Source organism: Sus scrofa, chromosome 2, assembly GCF_000003025.6.
Source record: "Sus scrofa isolate TJ Tabasco breed Duroc chromosome 2, Sscrofa11.1, whole genome shotgun sequence".
Lineage (NCBI taxonomy): Eukaryota > Metazoa > Chordata > Mammalia > Artiodactyla > Suidae > Sus > Sus scrofa.
This window is the reverse complement of record NC_010444.4, coordinates 62,196,239-62,212,715: the sequence shown is the minus strand read 5'-3', so window position 1 is coordinate 62,212,715 and position 16,477 is coordinate 62,196,239. Positions and strand designations below refer to the sequence as shown.

The following is a 16,477-nucleotide window of genomic DNA, read 5'->3' as shown; positions in this document are numbered from 1 at the left end:
CTTAAAAGAAAAATTATAAAAATAATTAAACTGTATTACATTATTGGGTTTGTAATACATATAGATGTACTACTTTATATAAAAAAAAACCCTATGTATAGATACATAGCAGTAACCTTATCTCACTGAAATTAAGTCACTGTATGTAAAAGAGAATTTGAAAAGTTAATTAGTATAACGTAAGACCTAGTGCAATCACTAATTAAAACGTGGAGCTTCCCTGTGGCAGAGCAGGTTAGTGATTCAGCATTGTCCCTGCAGTGGCCTGGGTCACTGCTACGGCCATGGGCTGGATCCCTGGCCCAGGAACTTCCACATGCCATAGAACAAAAAAAAAAAGGTCGTGGTTTAGTGGTAATGAAACCCAACTAGTATCCATGAGGACATGGGTTCGATCCCTGGCCTCGCTCAATGGGTTAAGGATCCAGTGCTGCTGTGAGCTGTGTAGGCCAGCAGCTACAGCTCTGATTCAACCCCCAGTCTGGGAACTTCCACATGAAGCAGGTGCAGCAGCCCTAAAAAGACCAAAAAAAAAAAAGAAAAGAAAAAAATTAAAATGTTATACTAAAAAAAATCCTCAATACAAAAGAAAGCTGTAAAGGAAAACAGAGGAACAGATGTAAATCTAATAATATCAATAACATTAAATGTGAATGGATTAGACAATCCAATCAAAAGTGAGAGAAGGGAGAGACTGTCAAACTGGATAGAAAAATACGAGTCAATGATATGCTGTCTATAGGAGACATAGTTTAGACCTAATAGAATCAAGGATACAAATAAATGGAAAGGAAAAGGATGGGACGAGATGCATAAACATCAACAATAAGAAATAAGAAAGCTGAACTAGCTATATTAATACTAGACAAAATAAAGTGTAAAACAAAAAATGTTTCTCAGACAGGGATATTTTATAATAATAAAAGGATCACTTCAGCAGGACAATATAACAATTATGAGTACAGGTGCACCTACTAACAGAGCACCAAAATACATAAAACAAAAATTGGCAGAAATAAGAGGAAAAAAAGACAATTCAACAACAGCTGGAGATTTTAATATCCCACTGTCAATAATGCATTGCCATGAGCTGTGGTGTAGGTCACAGACGTGTCTTGGATTCTGGGTTGCTCAGGCAGTGGCATAGGCCAATTTGACCCCTAGCCTGAGAACTTCCACATGCCTTGGATGAGGCCCTAAAAAGACCAAAAAAAAAAAAAAAAAAAAAAAAGGACTTGAACAACACTATAAAACCAAACAGGCATAACGTATCTATAGAACACTCTACCTAACAATAAGATAACAGTCATTCTACTCAAGTGCACAAGGCACATGATAGACCATGTTCTAGGCCATAGAAAAAGCTTCAGTAAATTAAAAGGACTGAAATAACAGACTGTATATTCTCTAACCACACTCAATAAATTTAGAAATCAGTAACAAAGCAGTTTGGAAAATTCAGAAATATGTAAAAATTAAATGACCATACTGCTGAATAAGCAATGGGTCTAAGAAAAAGAAATCAGAGGGAAATTAGAAAATACTTGAGATGCATGAAAATGAGGATATGATAAGCCAAAACTCATGGGATACAGTAAAAGTGGTATTCAGAAGAAAATTTACGTCATGTAGCTATAAATGCATACACTAAAATAGAAAAATCCTAAATCAAGCAGAAGATTCAAGTGAAAATAATGAAACAAAGAACAGAAAAACAAAAGAGGAAAAAAAAAATCAATGAAATAAATGTTTGTGCTTTTTAAGGATCAATAAAATTAATAAACCATTAGCAAGACTAACCAAGAAAACAAGACGACACAAATTACAGGAATCAGAATGAAAGAAGGGGAGTACTGATGCTATAGAAATAAAAAAGGATTATAAAGGAACACTAGAAATATATGTATCTAATAAATTGGGTAATATATGAAATGGACATATTTCTAAAAGACAAAAACTACCAAACACTGACTCATGAAGAAATAAATCTAGGAAGTTCCTGTTGTGGCTCAACAGGTTATGAACCTAATATCAATGAGGATACCAGTTTGATCCCTGGCCTTGCTCAGTGGGTTAAGGATCCAGCGTTACCATGAGCTGTAGTGCAGGTCGCAGACTGGCTTGGATCCCGCATTGCTGTGGCTGTGGCATAGGCCAGCAGCTGCAGCTCCAAGTCAACCCCCACCCTGAGAACTTTCATATGCTGCAAGTACGCCCCCACAAAAGAAAGAAATCTAAATAGACCAGTAACAAGTAAAGAAACTGAATTAGTAATAAAAACAAAAAGCTACCCACCAAGAAGAGTCCAGGTGCAGACAGCTTCAGAGGCAAATTCACCAAATTTTTAAAGAATTAATACCAGTTATTCACAAACTCTTCCAAAAAAGTCCAACTGATTTTTTGAGGCCAGTATAACTCTGATATCGAAACCAAAGACATCACCAAAAAAAAAAAAAAAAAAAAAAAAAAGACCAATATCTCTTATAAACACAGATGTAAAAATTTTCAACAAAATATTACCAAGGCCAATTCAACAACATATAAAAAGAATTATATACCATGGCCAAGTAAGATTTTTTCTCCAGGAATGCAAGGGTGGTTTAATACCTCTAAATGAATATAATATACCAAACCACCAGAATAAAAAACAAAAACCACATGATCATCTCAATAAATGCAGAAAAGTCATTTAAAGAAATCCAATAGCCTTCCAGGATTAAAACACCTAACAAGATACAAACAGTGAATTCAGCAACCAGATAAAGGGTATCTATGAAAAATCCACAGCTAATATCATGTTTAGTGGTCAAAGACTGATGCTTTCAAACACACACACACACACACCCCCCACCAAGGCCAGGAACAAGAAGATACTTCTCTTCAAAACTGTGTTGGATGTTCTAGCCAGGGCAATTAAACAAACAAACGGAGTAACAGTATCCAGACTGGAAAGGAAGTAGTTAAACTATCTTTATTTGCAGAAGACTGATTCTATATGTAGAAAGCCTGGAATTTCCTTGTGGCACAGTGGGTTAAGGATCTGGCATTGTCATTGTGTGGGTTTGACCCCTGGCCTGTGAACTTTCACATGCTACAGATGCAGCAAAAAAAAAAGAAAAGAAAATATAATCTTAAGGAATCCACTAAAAAATAATTACAATTAATAAACAAATTCAGTGAGGTTACAATAGCAACACACAAAAATCAATTTATTTATTTATTTATTTATTTATTGGCTTTTTAGGTCTGCACCCAAGGCATATGGAGGTTCCCAAGCTAGCGGTCGAATCAGAGCTGTAGCCACTGGCCTATGCCAAAGCCACAGCAACACCAGATCTGAGCTGCGTCTGCAACCTACACCACAGATCACGGCAATGACAGATCCTTAACCCACTGAGCGAGGCCAGGGATCGAACCTGCAGCCTCATGGTTCCCAGTTGGATTCGTTTTCACTCCACCACAACGGGAATTCCCAAAATCAATTTATTTTGACATACATACAAAGGCCAACACACAAATGGAATTAACATTTAGGCTGGCAGTTGTAGCTCCAATTTGACCCCCAGCCTGGGAACTTCCACATGCTGCAGGTGCAGGCCTAAAAAGACAAAAAAAAAGAACATTTAGAATAGTATCAAAAAGAATAAAATACCTCGGAATAAAAATTAACAATCCTAAAAGTGCAAAACTTACACATTGAAAACGACAAAACACTGTTGAGAGAAATTAAAGATCCGAATAAATGGAAAGACATCCCATATTCATGGATTACAAGGCTTAATATTGCTGAGATGGCAACACTCCCCAAATTGACATACAAACTGAATACGATCCTGCCAGAATACTAGCTGATTCTTTACAGAAACTGAAATGCAGGTCCTAAAATTCCTGGAAGCTCAATGAACACAGAATAGCCAAAACAATCTTGAAAAAAGGAACAAAGTGAAGGAGTCAAGCTTTCTGATTCTAAATCTTACTATAAAGCTACAGTATGACAATGGCATACGGATAAATATAGAGAACAAGAGAAGAAGGCATGCAGAAATAAACCCATGTAGGTATGGTCAACTGAGTGGTATATGGAAGTTCCCAGGCTAGGAATCAAATGGGAGCTGCAGCTGCTGGCCTACACCACAGCCATAGCAACACTGGATCTTAGCTGCATCTGTGACCTACACCATAGCTCACAGCAATGCTGGATCCTTAAGCCACTGAGCAAGGCCAGAGATAGAACCCACATGCTCATGGATACTAGGTTGTTAACAGTGAGCCACAATGGGAACGCCTATGGTCAACTGATTTTTGACAAGGGTGCCATGACCATTCAAGGGGGAAAGAAAGTTTCCTCAACAAATGATGCAGGGACAACTGGACAATCACATGGAATAGAATGAAGCTGAACCTCCACTCATACTATATAAAAACTATATAACTCAAATCCATCAAAGATCCAAATTATAGGAGCTAAAACTGTAAAACTCTATTAAAAGGCGGCAATGAGGTAAGTCTTTGTGACCTTTTACTTAACAATGGATTCTTAGAAATGATACCTCAACAAAAGAAAAAAAAAAAAAAGGCAACTAGAATTCCTTAAAATTAAACTTCTCACATCAAAAGGTGAAAAAACCCATAGAATGAGAGAAAATATTTGCAAATCATATATCTGATAAGGAACTTGCCTCTTAGAGTACATAAACTACCCTTAACTCAAAAAGATCACACAATTAAAAAATAAAGTATCTGAAAAGACATTTCTTCAACTCCAAATTAGACAAAAGGCCAACGAGCCCATGAAAAGATGTGCGAAATCATCAGTTATCAGGGAAAGGCAAATGAAAAGTACAACAGATACTACTTCATGCCAACTAGAATGACTGGAATCAAAGAGATAAAAAGCGTTGCTGAGATGTAAATAAATTAGAACCCTGGTACATTGCTGATGGGGATATAAAATGGTACAGCCACTTTGGACAACAGTCTAGCAGTTCCTCAAGAAGTTAAAGTGTTATTGTTTTAGCCAGACATTCCACTCCTGTCTAAGAGAAATAAAAACACATATCTATACAAAAACTCGCACCATAATAGCATCTGTAATAACCAAGAGGTGGAAACAATCCAAAATGTAAGAAAGGATAAACCATATGTAGTATCTATCTACACAAGAGAATATTTTCAGGCCATACAAAGGAATGAAGTTCTGACACATGCTATAATGTGGATAAACTTTGAACACATGATAGGTGTAAGAAGCTGATCACAGAAGACCACATAAAATGCAATTCCATTATATGAAATATCCAGATTAAAGCAAATACATGAAGACAGATTAGTGGTGGCATAAGGCTAGGGGAGCATGGGACTTCGGGAGTCACAGCTAAAGAGTATGGGTTTCTTTTCAAGGTGATGAAAATGTCCTATAATTGACTAGTGATAACTGCACAACTGTGTGACTGCACAACTGAGATGGGATTAAGATGGCGGAATAGAAGGACTGGAGCTCAACTTCTCTCCTAAAACCAACAAAATTTACAACTAAAGGCTGAGCAATTTCCACCCAAATAGACTGGAAACCTTAAAATAGATATCCTACTCCAGAAGAAAAAGAGGAGGCCACATCAAGAGGCAGGAGGGGTGATTTTGAGATATAAACAACCCCTACCTCCCAGCCCCACAGACTGGAAACTAACTGGTTCACAGAGACTCACCTACAGGAGTGAGAGTTTTGAGCCATACATCAAACTCTCACGTGTGGGGATCTGGCACTGGGAGAAAGAGTCCCTGGAGTATCTGGCATTGAACGCCAGTGGGGCTTGTGCGCAGGAGCTCCACGGGGACTAGGGGAAACGGAGACCCCATTCTTAAAAGGCGCACACAGACTTTCACGTGCACTGGGTCCCAGGGCAAAGCAAAGTCTCCATAGGAATCTGGGTCAAACCTGACTGCAAAAGAACTTGGAGGACATCCTGGGAAAACAGGGGTGAATGTGGCTTGTTGTGAGGGAAGGACATTGAAAGCAAAGCTCTCAGCAATATTTAGCAGCTGCCTTTCTCTGGAGGTGGCCATTTTGGGAAAATCTGGCCCTACCCATCAGTCAGCTGCAGAGAAGCCCCAGGGCAAACAACAATCCAGGAGGGATCACAGCCCTGCCCCTCAGTAAACAGGCTACATAAAGACCCCTCAGGCACACAGCCACCTCTAATCCCATCCAGAGACAAAGCCCCACCCACCAGAGGGATAGGAATCAGCTCCACCTACCAGGGGGCAGGCATCAGCCCTCCCATCAGGAAGCCTACAGCAAGCCCCCCACACCAACTTCAGCCACAAGGGGGACAGACACCAGAAGTAAGAGAGGCTACAACTCTATTATCTGTAAAAAGGTCACCATACCAAAAACCTATACAAATGAAAAGACAGAGAACTATAACTCAGATGAGGGAGAAAGGAAAAACCCCAGAAAATCAGCTAAGTGATGAGGAGATTCTCAGCCTCCAGGAAAAAGACTTTAGACTGTTGATGCTGAAGATGATATAAGACATTGGAAATAAACTGGAGGCAAAGATGGATAACTTACAGGAAATACTGAGCAAAGAGATACAAGATATAAAACTTAAGCAAGAAGAGATGCAAAATACAATAACTGAAATAAAAAATTCACTAGAAGCAGCCAATAGCAGAATACAGGAGACAGAAGAATGAGTACGTGAGGTGGAGGACAGATTAGTAGAAATTACGGATGCAGAACAGAAAAGAGAAAAAAGATTGAAAACAAATGAAGGGAGTCTCAGAGAAGTCTGGGACAACATTAAACACACCAACATCCGTATTATAGAGGTGCTAGAAGGAGGAGAGAGAGAGAAGGGGACAGAAAAAATATTCCAAGAGATAATAGTCGAAAACTTCCCTAACATGGGGAAGGAATCACTCACTCAAACCCAGGAAGCACAACGAGTACCATATAAAATCAACCCAAGGAGGAGTTCCTGTCGTGGCTCAGTGGTTAATAAATCCGACTAGGAACCATGAGGTTGAGGGTTCTATCCCTGGCCTTGCTCAGTGGGTTAAGGATCCGGCGTTGCTGTGAGCTGTGGTGTAGGTTGCAGACACGGCTCGGATCCTGTGTTGCTGTAGCTCTGTAGACCAGCGGCTACAGTTCTGATTCATCCCCTAGCTTGGGAACCTCCATATGCAGCGAGAGCAGCCCAAGAAAATGGCAAAAAGACAAAAAAAACAAAAAACAAAAACAAAAACAAAAAAAACCCAAGGAGGAAAACACCAAGACACATATTATAATCAAACTGACCAAAATTAAAGACAGAGAAAATCTTGAAAGCAGCTAGGAAAAAGAAACAAGTAGCATACAAGGGAACCCCAATAAGGTTATCTTGGCAGATTTTTCAGCAGAAACTCTGCAGGCCAGAAGGGAGTGGCATGATTTACTTAACGTGATGAAGGGAAAAAACCTCCAACCAAGATTACTTTACCCAGGAAGGCTCTCATTCAGATTTAAAGGAGATATCAAAACCTTCACAGATAAGCAAAAGCTGAGAGAATTCAGCAATACTAAACCAGCCTTACAACAAATACTAAACAAACTTCTCTAGGCAGAAAAGATAGCAACAGGAAACAAAAATGCCACAAATGACAAGGCTCACCGATAAAGGTATATATACAGTAAAGATACAAAATCATCCATGTACAATTATACCACCAAAATCAGAAATCATGAGAAGAGGTGGGTAAAAATGCAGGACACTGGAGATGAACTTGCAATTAAGAGAACAACAACTTAAAACAATCTCACATACATATAGATTCTCATATCAAAACTTCAGAATAACTGCAAACAGTGACTACATTAAAAACTACTGACTTGTACACCTTACATGTGTGAACTGTATGGTATATGAAATTATATCTTAATAAAGCAGTAACCAAAATAATAATAATAATTAATAATAATAATAGTGAATTAGAAGCTTTTTATTCATTTCTAAGCTTCTAAGTCTGGAATTTTAAAAAAAGTACTTAAATTATATTCAAATTATCTCTATAAACCAACTACTTCTGGTGCCTTTGATGTATCTTTTATCACACTTCCAACTCTATGGTTGCTAGTTGGTTTTTTTTTTTTCAACTTACTTTAGAATTGGTTTTTAGTTTATGTTTTGCTAGCTATCATTCATTTCACCTAAATTTTCCAAGTTTTAGTATTATGCACGTCTGTCCCCTACAATCTGCCCTCTGCTCTTTTATCAGCTCTCAACCCAAGAATCTCACCTTGGCAAGATCCCTACAGGTTCTCTGTTGCCAAAGCCAATGGACATTTTCTTTATCTTTTCACATCTCTCAATGGCATATGTCAAACATGCATCTCAACAACCCAAGCCAGATCTCTTAAGCCCATGTCACTGCTGAGAATCACTGCACTGGGAAAGACCAGAGATGAATTTGATGGGCTTGGAAAATGGTTAATAAATGCTATTTCCTACATTACCCTTGGCTGTTATCCTCTGCTCATAAATCCTATCAGCCTCCTCTGTGGTGATGGCAGCCAAGCCTCCTTCTAGCAGGGACCTAGTCCTAGGCCTCTTAGCTCTCTCCCTACGGCAAAGCCCCGCAACCCCCACTGATCTCAACAGCCACCTCTAACCCAGGGTGTCACCTATTCAACCAAAAAAATTCCAAAACAAAACACCTACTCTGGCTTCTGTGCCAGGCTTTGGGAATATACTGGAAAGAAAGACAAAATTTGTTTAATTTCTTGGCAAATTTGCTCCTTTTCCTGTACAGTATACTACTCTGTCTTAGCATCACTACTGTCCACCAATTAAACAAGCCAGAAATCTAAGACACCCCAGACTTTTGGCCCTTCCTCATGCTGACCTCCTATTCACTTTACTTCCTTTTCTGTTTTTATTTATTTTTTTTTTTTTTGTCTTTTTTAGGGCCACACCCATGGCATATGGCATATGGAGTTCCCAGGCTAGGGATCTAATTGGAGCTGTAGCCACCGGCCTATGCCGCAGCCACAGCAATGCAGGATCTGAGCTGTGTCTGTGACCTATACCACAGCTCATAGCAACGTGGATCCTTAACTCACTGAGCAAGGCCAGGGATTGAACCAGCAACCTCATGGTTCCTAGTTGGATTTGTTAACCATTGAGCCACGATGGGAACTCCTCACTTTACTTCCTTAAACAGCTCTCTTTTTTGGGGGGGGGCATGGCTACAGCACAGAAAGTTCCTGGGCCAGGGAGCCACAGCAGTGACAACGCCAGATCCCCAAGTGCTAGGCCACCAGGGAACTCCAAATAGCTCTTCTATACTGCCCTATCTCTTCATTTCCAAGGTGGAGGCACACCTCTGGCTTGATACTACAGCAGCCCTTCATTGGCTTCTACCTCTCTCCCACAACAGGGGCCCAAAGTCTCTAGTCCAAACACCAAATTTAATCCTACTAATCTCCACTTAAAAACTGCCTACAGGAGCAAGATAAGGCCCCCCCTCAGCCCAGCCCTTGTGAACCTCTAAAATCCAATCCATTATCCAAGAACACTTGCACCATACATTTCTTTCTATTTGGTTTCTTTCTTTTCTTTTCTTCTTTAGGGCCACACCTGCAGCATATGAAAGTCCCAGGGCCCAATTGGAGCTGTAGCTGTCGGCCTACATGACAGCCAGCTCCCAGCTGTGGTGTCTGTGTGATCTACACCACAGCTCACGGAAACATTAGATCCTTAACCCACTGAATGAGGCCAAGGATTGAACCCATTTCCTCATGGATACTAGTTGGGTTCGTTACCACTGAGAAATGATAGGAACTCCCCTGTTTTGTTTCTGAACCTAATCTGGCCACTGGCCCCTATTGCACATAGAGATCCCTATATTCCACAGCCTACTACTCATTAAGATCTGGCTCTCATGCCACGATCTGCCAGGTACAGCCTCCATTTTCCACCCTTCTCTCTGTAGCTGTGCTGACTGTACTGGACTGGAATGCCTATTGTCTGTGTGCTCCTTGCAGTTTCTAGTTCTTCATGGGTAGGCAGAGGTTATAACCTCAGGACCTCCCCAGAGGCCTCACCCAGTCAACCCAAAAGGATGATGGGAGGGCACTGGCGGCCACTCACCCTGCGGTTCCGGTTGTGATCCATGGTCTTGAGGTGCTTCTGAATGATCCCAAACTGCATAGGAATGAAGAGGTCACAGGCTGCACAGTGGGCTGCCTCTACCTTCTTCACAAAATGTTCCATGGCAATTTCTGTAAAGGGGAGAAGGAAGGAGTCGCTACTGGTCCCAAGTACCTAAGAAAGACCCAGAGTATGGGAAAAACACCAGACCAACTTCTCACCTCGCCCTGCCAATTCCACGTGGGCCTGAGGCTGTTCTCACTGACCCTCCCTGGGGGAACAGAGGGGTGTCGTGACCCTACTCTGAGAACCAGAGGAGGGAAGGCTGAAGCCCGGCCTGGTAGGAGTGGGAGGGAACCTCCTCACCTTGAGTCAGATCTTGGTCTCTGTAGATCTGCTGGATCAGACCATCAAGGTCCTCCACAGTTTTTCGGAGCTCCTCTGTCTTCTTGGTCTTGTTGGCAACATACTCCTGCCAGAAACATCAAGAAGATAGGAAGATTTGTGTGGGCTGCACTATGTCCCAAAGGTAAGAGCAGCTGTACCACTTCAAGGCTCACCTGCAGAAAGTCAGCTGTCTGCTTGGGGAGCTTGGTGCCTACATACTTAAAGTGTTCCTTGTGAAACTTGCTGTCAAGGTGGCTGGCCATCTCATCCTCATAAAAGGTCCGATATTTGCAGAGAGAACACACAAACTGGATCCTGCCACAGGAAGGAAACAAGGGGCTGAGATTGAGAAGGTCCCAGGGACAGTGCTGCTGCCTCACCCAACCCAGCTGCGAGCCCTGAAATAGGCCTTGCTCATGGGCCTCTGAAGTGTGGTCCCAGCAGGGGGACAGGCTGGGACCAGTGGGGTTGGGAGTAGAAAGGGACAGAAAGGCTGCAGGCTGCAGTTACTGCAACGTAGGGGACAGGGGAGGAGCTCTTCCTTCCCATAGGCAGGAGGCTGAAGCCTGAGGCAGCAGCTGCTGCAACAGGCAACGAGTCGCTGGAAGGTTGCCAGAGGGCCTCTCTACCAAGGCTGGGCAGGAGCCTGTGCACTTGGCCCAGCTGGGGACAGGAAGGAAGGATGCCCTGGCATGAGCCAGGTGGCCCTGAAGTGCAGAATGGAGTACGCAGTCCTGAGGCAGGGCCCGAAAAGGTGCTGCATCTTCCTTCTGGGGTCTGAGGGACTGAAAGGCCCAGCCCATCCTCTGCTCAGAATGCTTGGGGGTAGTGATGGGGGGGATGGGAGGCAAGCAGGCCTGGGCACCTGCTGCCTCATCTTCCTCTTCTGAGAAGAGACCAATCTGAGCTGGAAGGAGGGCGCCCGCCTGGCCTGCCAGAGGGCAGCCTGGAGTCACCTGAGCGAGGTGCTCTGTCTGGGCCTGGTGTCCACAGCAGAAGCCCGGGGTCTGGGGCCTGGGCTGGAGCAGGCCGCCGAGGCAAAGGGCGGAGGAGGCCAGCCGCCACCGAGGCCTTGGGGCAGGTCCCTACCTCTGCCGGACGTCCTTATCTGGGCCACGGGGTCAGCTTTGTCTGGAGAGCCCAGGGGCCGGGCGCCGGCGAGGCTGAGGAAGGTCCAGCAAGAGCAAGAGTCTGAGGCGGAGGAGGAGGAGGCAAGCGCCAGTGCGGGAGCCCTGAGGGCAGACAGACCCGACCAAGGGGCGTGAAGGGCTCAGCCGCAGACAGGCCCGGCCTGACAGGGCCGGCGGGCAGGGCAGAGGGCAGGCCCGAGGCTGCCACAGCCCACAGGTGCTGCCATCTCTCCTGGGCGCAGTGGCGACCTCTTGGCAGCTAGCTGGGGTGGCAAAGGCGCCTTGGACCTTCAGTCTCTGATGAGCTGGCCCCCTCCCGCAGGGGCATCAGGCCCCCAGTGCACCTCGGGGCTCGTGTGGCGAGTGAACTAGCGCCGGAGCCTCTGGGCAATGGTGCTGAGCAGTGTCAGGTCTCAGGCCAAAGTCACTAGCGGTCGCCAGGCGGCCGCAGAGGGGTGGGGGAAGAATCAGGCCTTGGGAGCTAGGCCTGGCAGAAAGCAGGGTCCATGCACGGCCGAGCAGGTGGTGGTTCCCAGGGAGGCTAGAGGGCGGCGAGTCAGCAGAGCTATGGCCCTGCTCTCCTGGAGGCAGCCCCAGAGCGAGGCAGAAGCAAAAGGGTGGAGGGAAGCTGGTTACCTTTCCACCATACGGTCTCGCTGCCGCTTTTTCTGCTTGTCCTGACTCTTCTTGCCTGTCTGCAACTTGCGCTTGGTCTGGCCACTCTCATCCTGGGTGCTCAGGGACCCTGTGGGAACAGAGGGACATACTTACCAGTTTGTGGCCTCTGGCTGGACCACCCACTGTCTATGCCATAGAGTCCATTCTGAGAGCAGCTGTCCAAGCAAAGCTGGCTGTGAGCAGGGGTGGGTACCCTGGCATGGGTGGGAAGTGATTCTGGCATAGGCCCTGAACAGGAGAGGACATGTGCTGAGGACCACGGCTCTCCAGGACACACACACTCTGTAGACCGGGCCACAGGAAGGCTGGAAGGTAAAGAGACGCTGTCTCAGTGAGGACATTAGCACAAATTCATAGGGACCAGGTGGCAGGATGCAGGAAGGCTTCAGCTGGGGCCTAAGTGCAGCCCCCAAGGGTGAAAACTTCAAAGGTCATATGGCCCTGCCCACCCCACACTGGGCACAGCACTAATAGTGGGCCGAAGCTGGATTTACTATCAGGTACCTGCTGGCGCTCATCACTTGAATGGAAGGACATGGACTCCCAACAGGGGCTGTAGAGGTGGTAAGGGAGAGGACACGCAAACCAGAGCTGTAAAAACTGTCAAGGGTCCCAGCTTGGATACCAGCCACTGAGGACTCAGAATTGCATGTTACTGAGGGCTTGAGGGCAGGGGGTGTGCCTGGGATTTCCCCACACTTTCGCGTGCTGCCCCCAACTAAAGGCAAAACCAGCATGCGAGGCAGGGGCCATTACCACCCAGACCCTTTGCCTGGGAAGGCTAGGGACAGAGTGGGAAGGGGGTGGAGGAAAAAGAGCCCCCTACCAACCAGCACACAAGCAACCACACAAAGAAGGGTCTAAGCTGGACATATTTCTACCTAAACCCTGCCTTCAGATGGACCCCTCCCACCATGAGCACCTGGAAGAGTCATCCCAGCACCCAGGCCAGTCAAAAGACTCACCCTTGTCTGCATCCTCTTTGCCTTCTTCCTTTCCCTCCTCTTTTCCCTCTTCGTCTTCTCCTTCCTAAGACACAATTTCAAAAATTCAGTATTAAATAAAGCACATGCAGTTGCTCATAATGGTTGCAAATAACAAAACCAGGCACTAAGCCAGGAGCCTCACATCCTCCCAAGAGCCCTTGCACAAAGGGCTCACTCTGCCACTTTCCAATAGGAAAATCCAATCTCTGATTAGGTGGCATACTTTCAGCCTGTGCTCTCTACCAGACCTCTGCTTCCTCGTACTGATCATATGTGCATGCAGAGCTGACTCAGGCTTGCCCGTGGCTCTTGGGGAAAGGCCTGCTCTGCAGCATAGGGGCTCAGACAGCCCACTGTTCACAGGCCTCACCTGCAGACAGAGAGTGTGCAGGGCTGGGGCCACTTACTGCTCTGGAGCCCTTCTCCACAGCTTCGGTGCCTTCAGTGCCCTCAGCAGCTTCCCCCTCGGTGCCCTCGTCTGAAAAGTAAGAGGAGGGAAGCTCAGCCCAGGAGCCCCATAGGACAGAGGACAAGGGTCAGGGGTCCACTGCCTGGGCTCACCATTGTCTGAATCACTGTTATCAGAACAGTCTGTCCGGGTGGCTTTGCTGTCTGGCTCATCAGGACTGCCACATTGCTTTCTCTTCTTTTTCTTGGTCTGGGTCAGAAAGAGGGAGCCAGGTCAGCGTGGATGACTCTAGGCCCCTTGCTCTGCTCAGTCAGACAAGGAAGGCCTTTTCCACTCACCCGGAAGTCAGCTGTGGTCCAGGTCTTCCAGGTCCGCCTCATCTGCTTCATGCCATTGCCAAACCCAAAGCCAAAGCGGGAGCCACCTGGGAAGGTGCCCCCTCCTCGCATGCCCTGGAACATGCCGTACTCAGGGATGATATTCTGGGAGAAGAGGGAGGGCAGCCGGGAGGCACCAGGCATGCACTGGCCCCGGGCCCCCATGGGGTCTTCCCACATGCGCCCATAGCCCGAGGCCATTGGCCGGCCACTCCGCGAGTCCCGGGCCCAGCCCTGAGCCCTCGGGCCAAAGGTGTCGCCGCCACGCATGCGGAACTGGTCGCGGTAGGCATCGTACTGGCCCTCGTAGGCCATTTCCATCTCAGGGTCAAGCTCGCCGTAGTCATAGCCTGACCGGTACAGATCACGCTCGCTCAGGACAGCCCTTGAGTCACAGGCCTCGTAGGAATCATATCTGCAGAGGCAGGTGGCAAGCATCAGGGACGATCTCAGGTCCCATCATCCTATTACTGCCTCTGCCTTCCCCTAAACCTCGTTGTCCTGGGGATAGGAAGACCCACTCCAACACCCATCCTGTCAGAAAGGATCAATGTTCAGATATGCAAATTAAAAGGTCTCTGAGGAACAGAGTTCTAGAAGCCAGAAAGGGCTCTCGGCCAGTGTCCCCAAGCCTGCATGAGGCCACACACCAGCTTGAAGACCCTAAGGGCAAGGGGTAGGCTGGGTAGGCACGTCCCACTCCTCAACACTTTTTGCTTGCTACAGAGCCCATGCACGCAAAAGTCCCCTTGGCACTCTTTGCCCCCTAGTGGTCCTGGGGCCTCACTTGGCCCCACCAGTGCCTGGCCAGGTCCCTCCTTACTCTCTGCTCTTCCCTGTCAGTTGGAGCCATGAGGTTGCTCCCCTCATGGCTGTGCCAAGAGATGCCCTCTTCACTGAAACCTCTCACTAGGGCACAAGAACGCCTGGGCCAGCAGCAGTTTGGACAATGACAAATGCCTACAGCATGATGCTGTGGGGCAGGGCAGATCTGAGTGGGAGGCCCATCTCCACTATTTACTCCTGGGTACCTTTGGGCAAGAGGTGTGACCTGCCCACACTTTACTTTCCCCATCTGCATAGTGAGGACATCAACAGTTCCTCACAGGAACACTTCTGATGTTCAACAAGTACACATTTATAAGTCACCAAAGGGTACCCTTATATGGGATGGTCCAGCTCACTATGGTCAGCCCCAAAGGTTCACTCCAACCTTTACACTCAACCCAATCTGTCCTGCCCTGACAGAAGGCAGGATGCAAAGTATCTCGAGAGCTTCAAATGGTTGTCTCCAGAGGGAGGAGCCATTTAACAATGTTCCTGAGAAGAGTGAAATGGGAGGATTCAGTGAAACCAGCCCAGTCTGGGCTTGTTTCTCCCTCTATAAGCTGGAGGAGAGGCTCACCACTGGGCAATGCAGGAGAATGGAGGGAGAAGAGGACACAGGCCAGAGAAGGGAAGTGCCTTGGACCCCAAGCAGTCTCTGGGAAACCCCAGCAGCAGAGCAAAGAAAAAAGTAGACACAAGAGATAGTTCAGAAGAGGAAGACACCAGGGAACAAGAGACAGGAGGTGACCCGGCAGAGCCTCAACCCCTAGGCAGGTAGATGCCCACTCACCTTTCTCCACCTGAGCTGTACACGCCTCCTTGTATCACATCTGTCTCCAAGTGCGGAACCATATCTAAGCGCTGGTTAATTCTGGACAAAACGGAATCGGCACTGGCACTACCCATGGCACTAGGGTTTGCATTTGTGTCAGAGCTAGGCATTTCCCAAGAGTTTGAAGTGGCCATACCATACCCATAGTTGGTGGTGTTATCCTGGCCATAGCCATAGCCATAACCATAGTTCTCGTAGCCTGCAATGAGGGGGACAGAAAGAGAGACAGACAAGATGGAGGGGGCGAGGAGACAGAGAAACAAACACAAGAGACAGGACATTTTTGGTCAGAGACAAGCTGGGTGGGCCATCGCCATTCTGAAAAGGCCTCCTGTGAAGGAATTGCTGGCCCCAGTGCACCCAGGACCCCCAAAGACAACCCCCACCCTGCAACTTTAACTAGGCTGGGCAGTGGCAGAAACACTCAATCAGTTTAATCCCAAGGAAAAGGAGAGTGATTATGGGAATGATACTTGCCTCTGTTTGTCCCAGAGTTCCAAGTTCCATATCCTATAAAAAGTAAAAGAGAAATTACATCTATAATTGCTTATAAATGCAACAAGAATTCAATTCAGACACAAAGACAATGATTCCCAGCACCTGACTGGTTAGAGACTAAGCCTCGCCTAACTAAGAAGCCTTGAGCTTGCGCTACATAAATGAGCCAGGCCACTTGTTGCCCTGGTGCCTGACTTTGCATGGCTCTGACACTCTGCTATT

At 46.3% G+C, this 16,477-nt stretch overlaps 1 protein-coding gene across 5 annotated transcripts in view; it reads right to left on the bottom strand.

Annotated features, from left to right (window-relative positions):
- The window catches only part of AKAP8L (A-kinase anchoring protein 8 like), a 56,897-nt gene that overhangs the window by 28,916 nt on the left and 11,504 nt on the right, over positions 1-16,477 (bottom strand). For 2 of the 5 annotated variants that reach the window (XM_003123432.4, XM_021083627.1), the window contains exons 3-12: positions 16,235-16,267; positions 15,716-15,956; positions 14,059-14,512; positions 13,873-13,969; positions 13,719-13,789; positions 13,291-13,354; positions 12,284-12,392; positions 10,691-10,832; positions 10,497-10,602; positions 10,131-10,261 (exon numbers count right to left, since the gene is read on the bottom strand). In XM_003123432.4, coding sequence (XP_003123480.1) covers positions 10,131-10,261; positions 10,497-10,602; positions 10,691-10,832; positions 12,284-12,392; positions 13,291-13,354; positions 13,719-13,789; positions 13,873-13,969; positions 14,059-14,512; positions 15,716-15,956; positions 16,235-16,267 — 1,448 coding nt within the window. Of the gene's footprint in view, positions 1-8,065; positions 10,262-10,351; positions 10,402-10,496; positions 10,603-10,690; positions 10,833-12,283; positions 12,393-13,290; positions 13,355-13,718; positions 13,790-13,872; positions 13,970-14,058; positions 14,513-15,715; positions 15,957-16,234; positions 16,268-16,477 lie in introns of those variants that run through there. The other 3 variants (XM_021083628.1, XM_021083629.1, XM_005652898.3) reach the window with 3 other exon arrangements.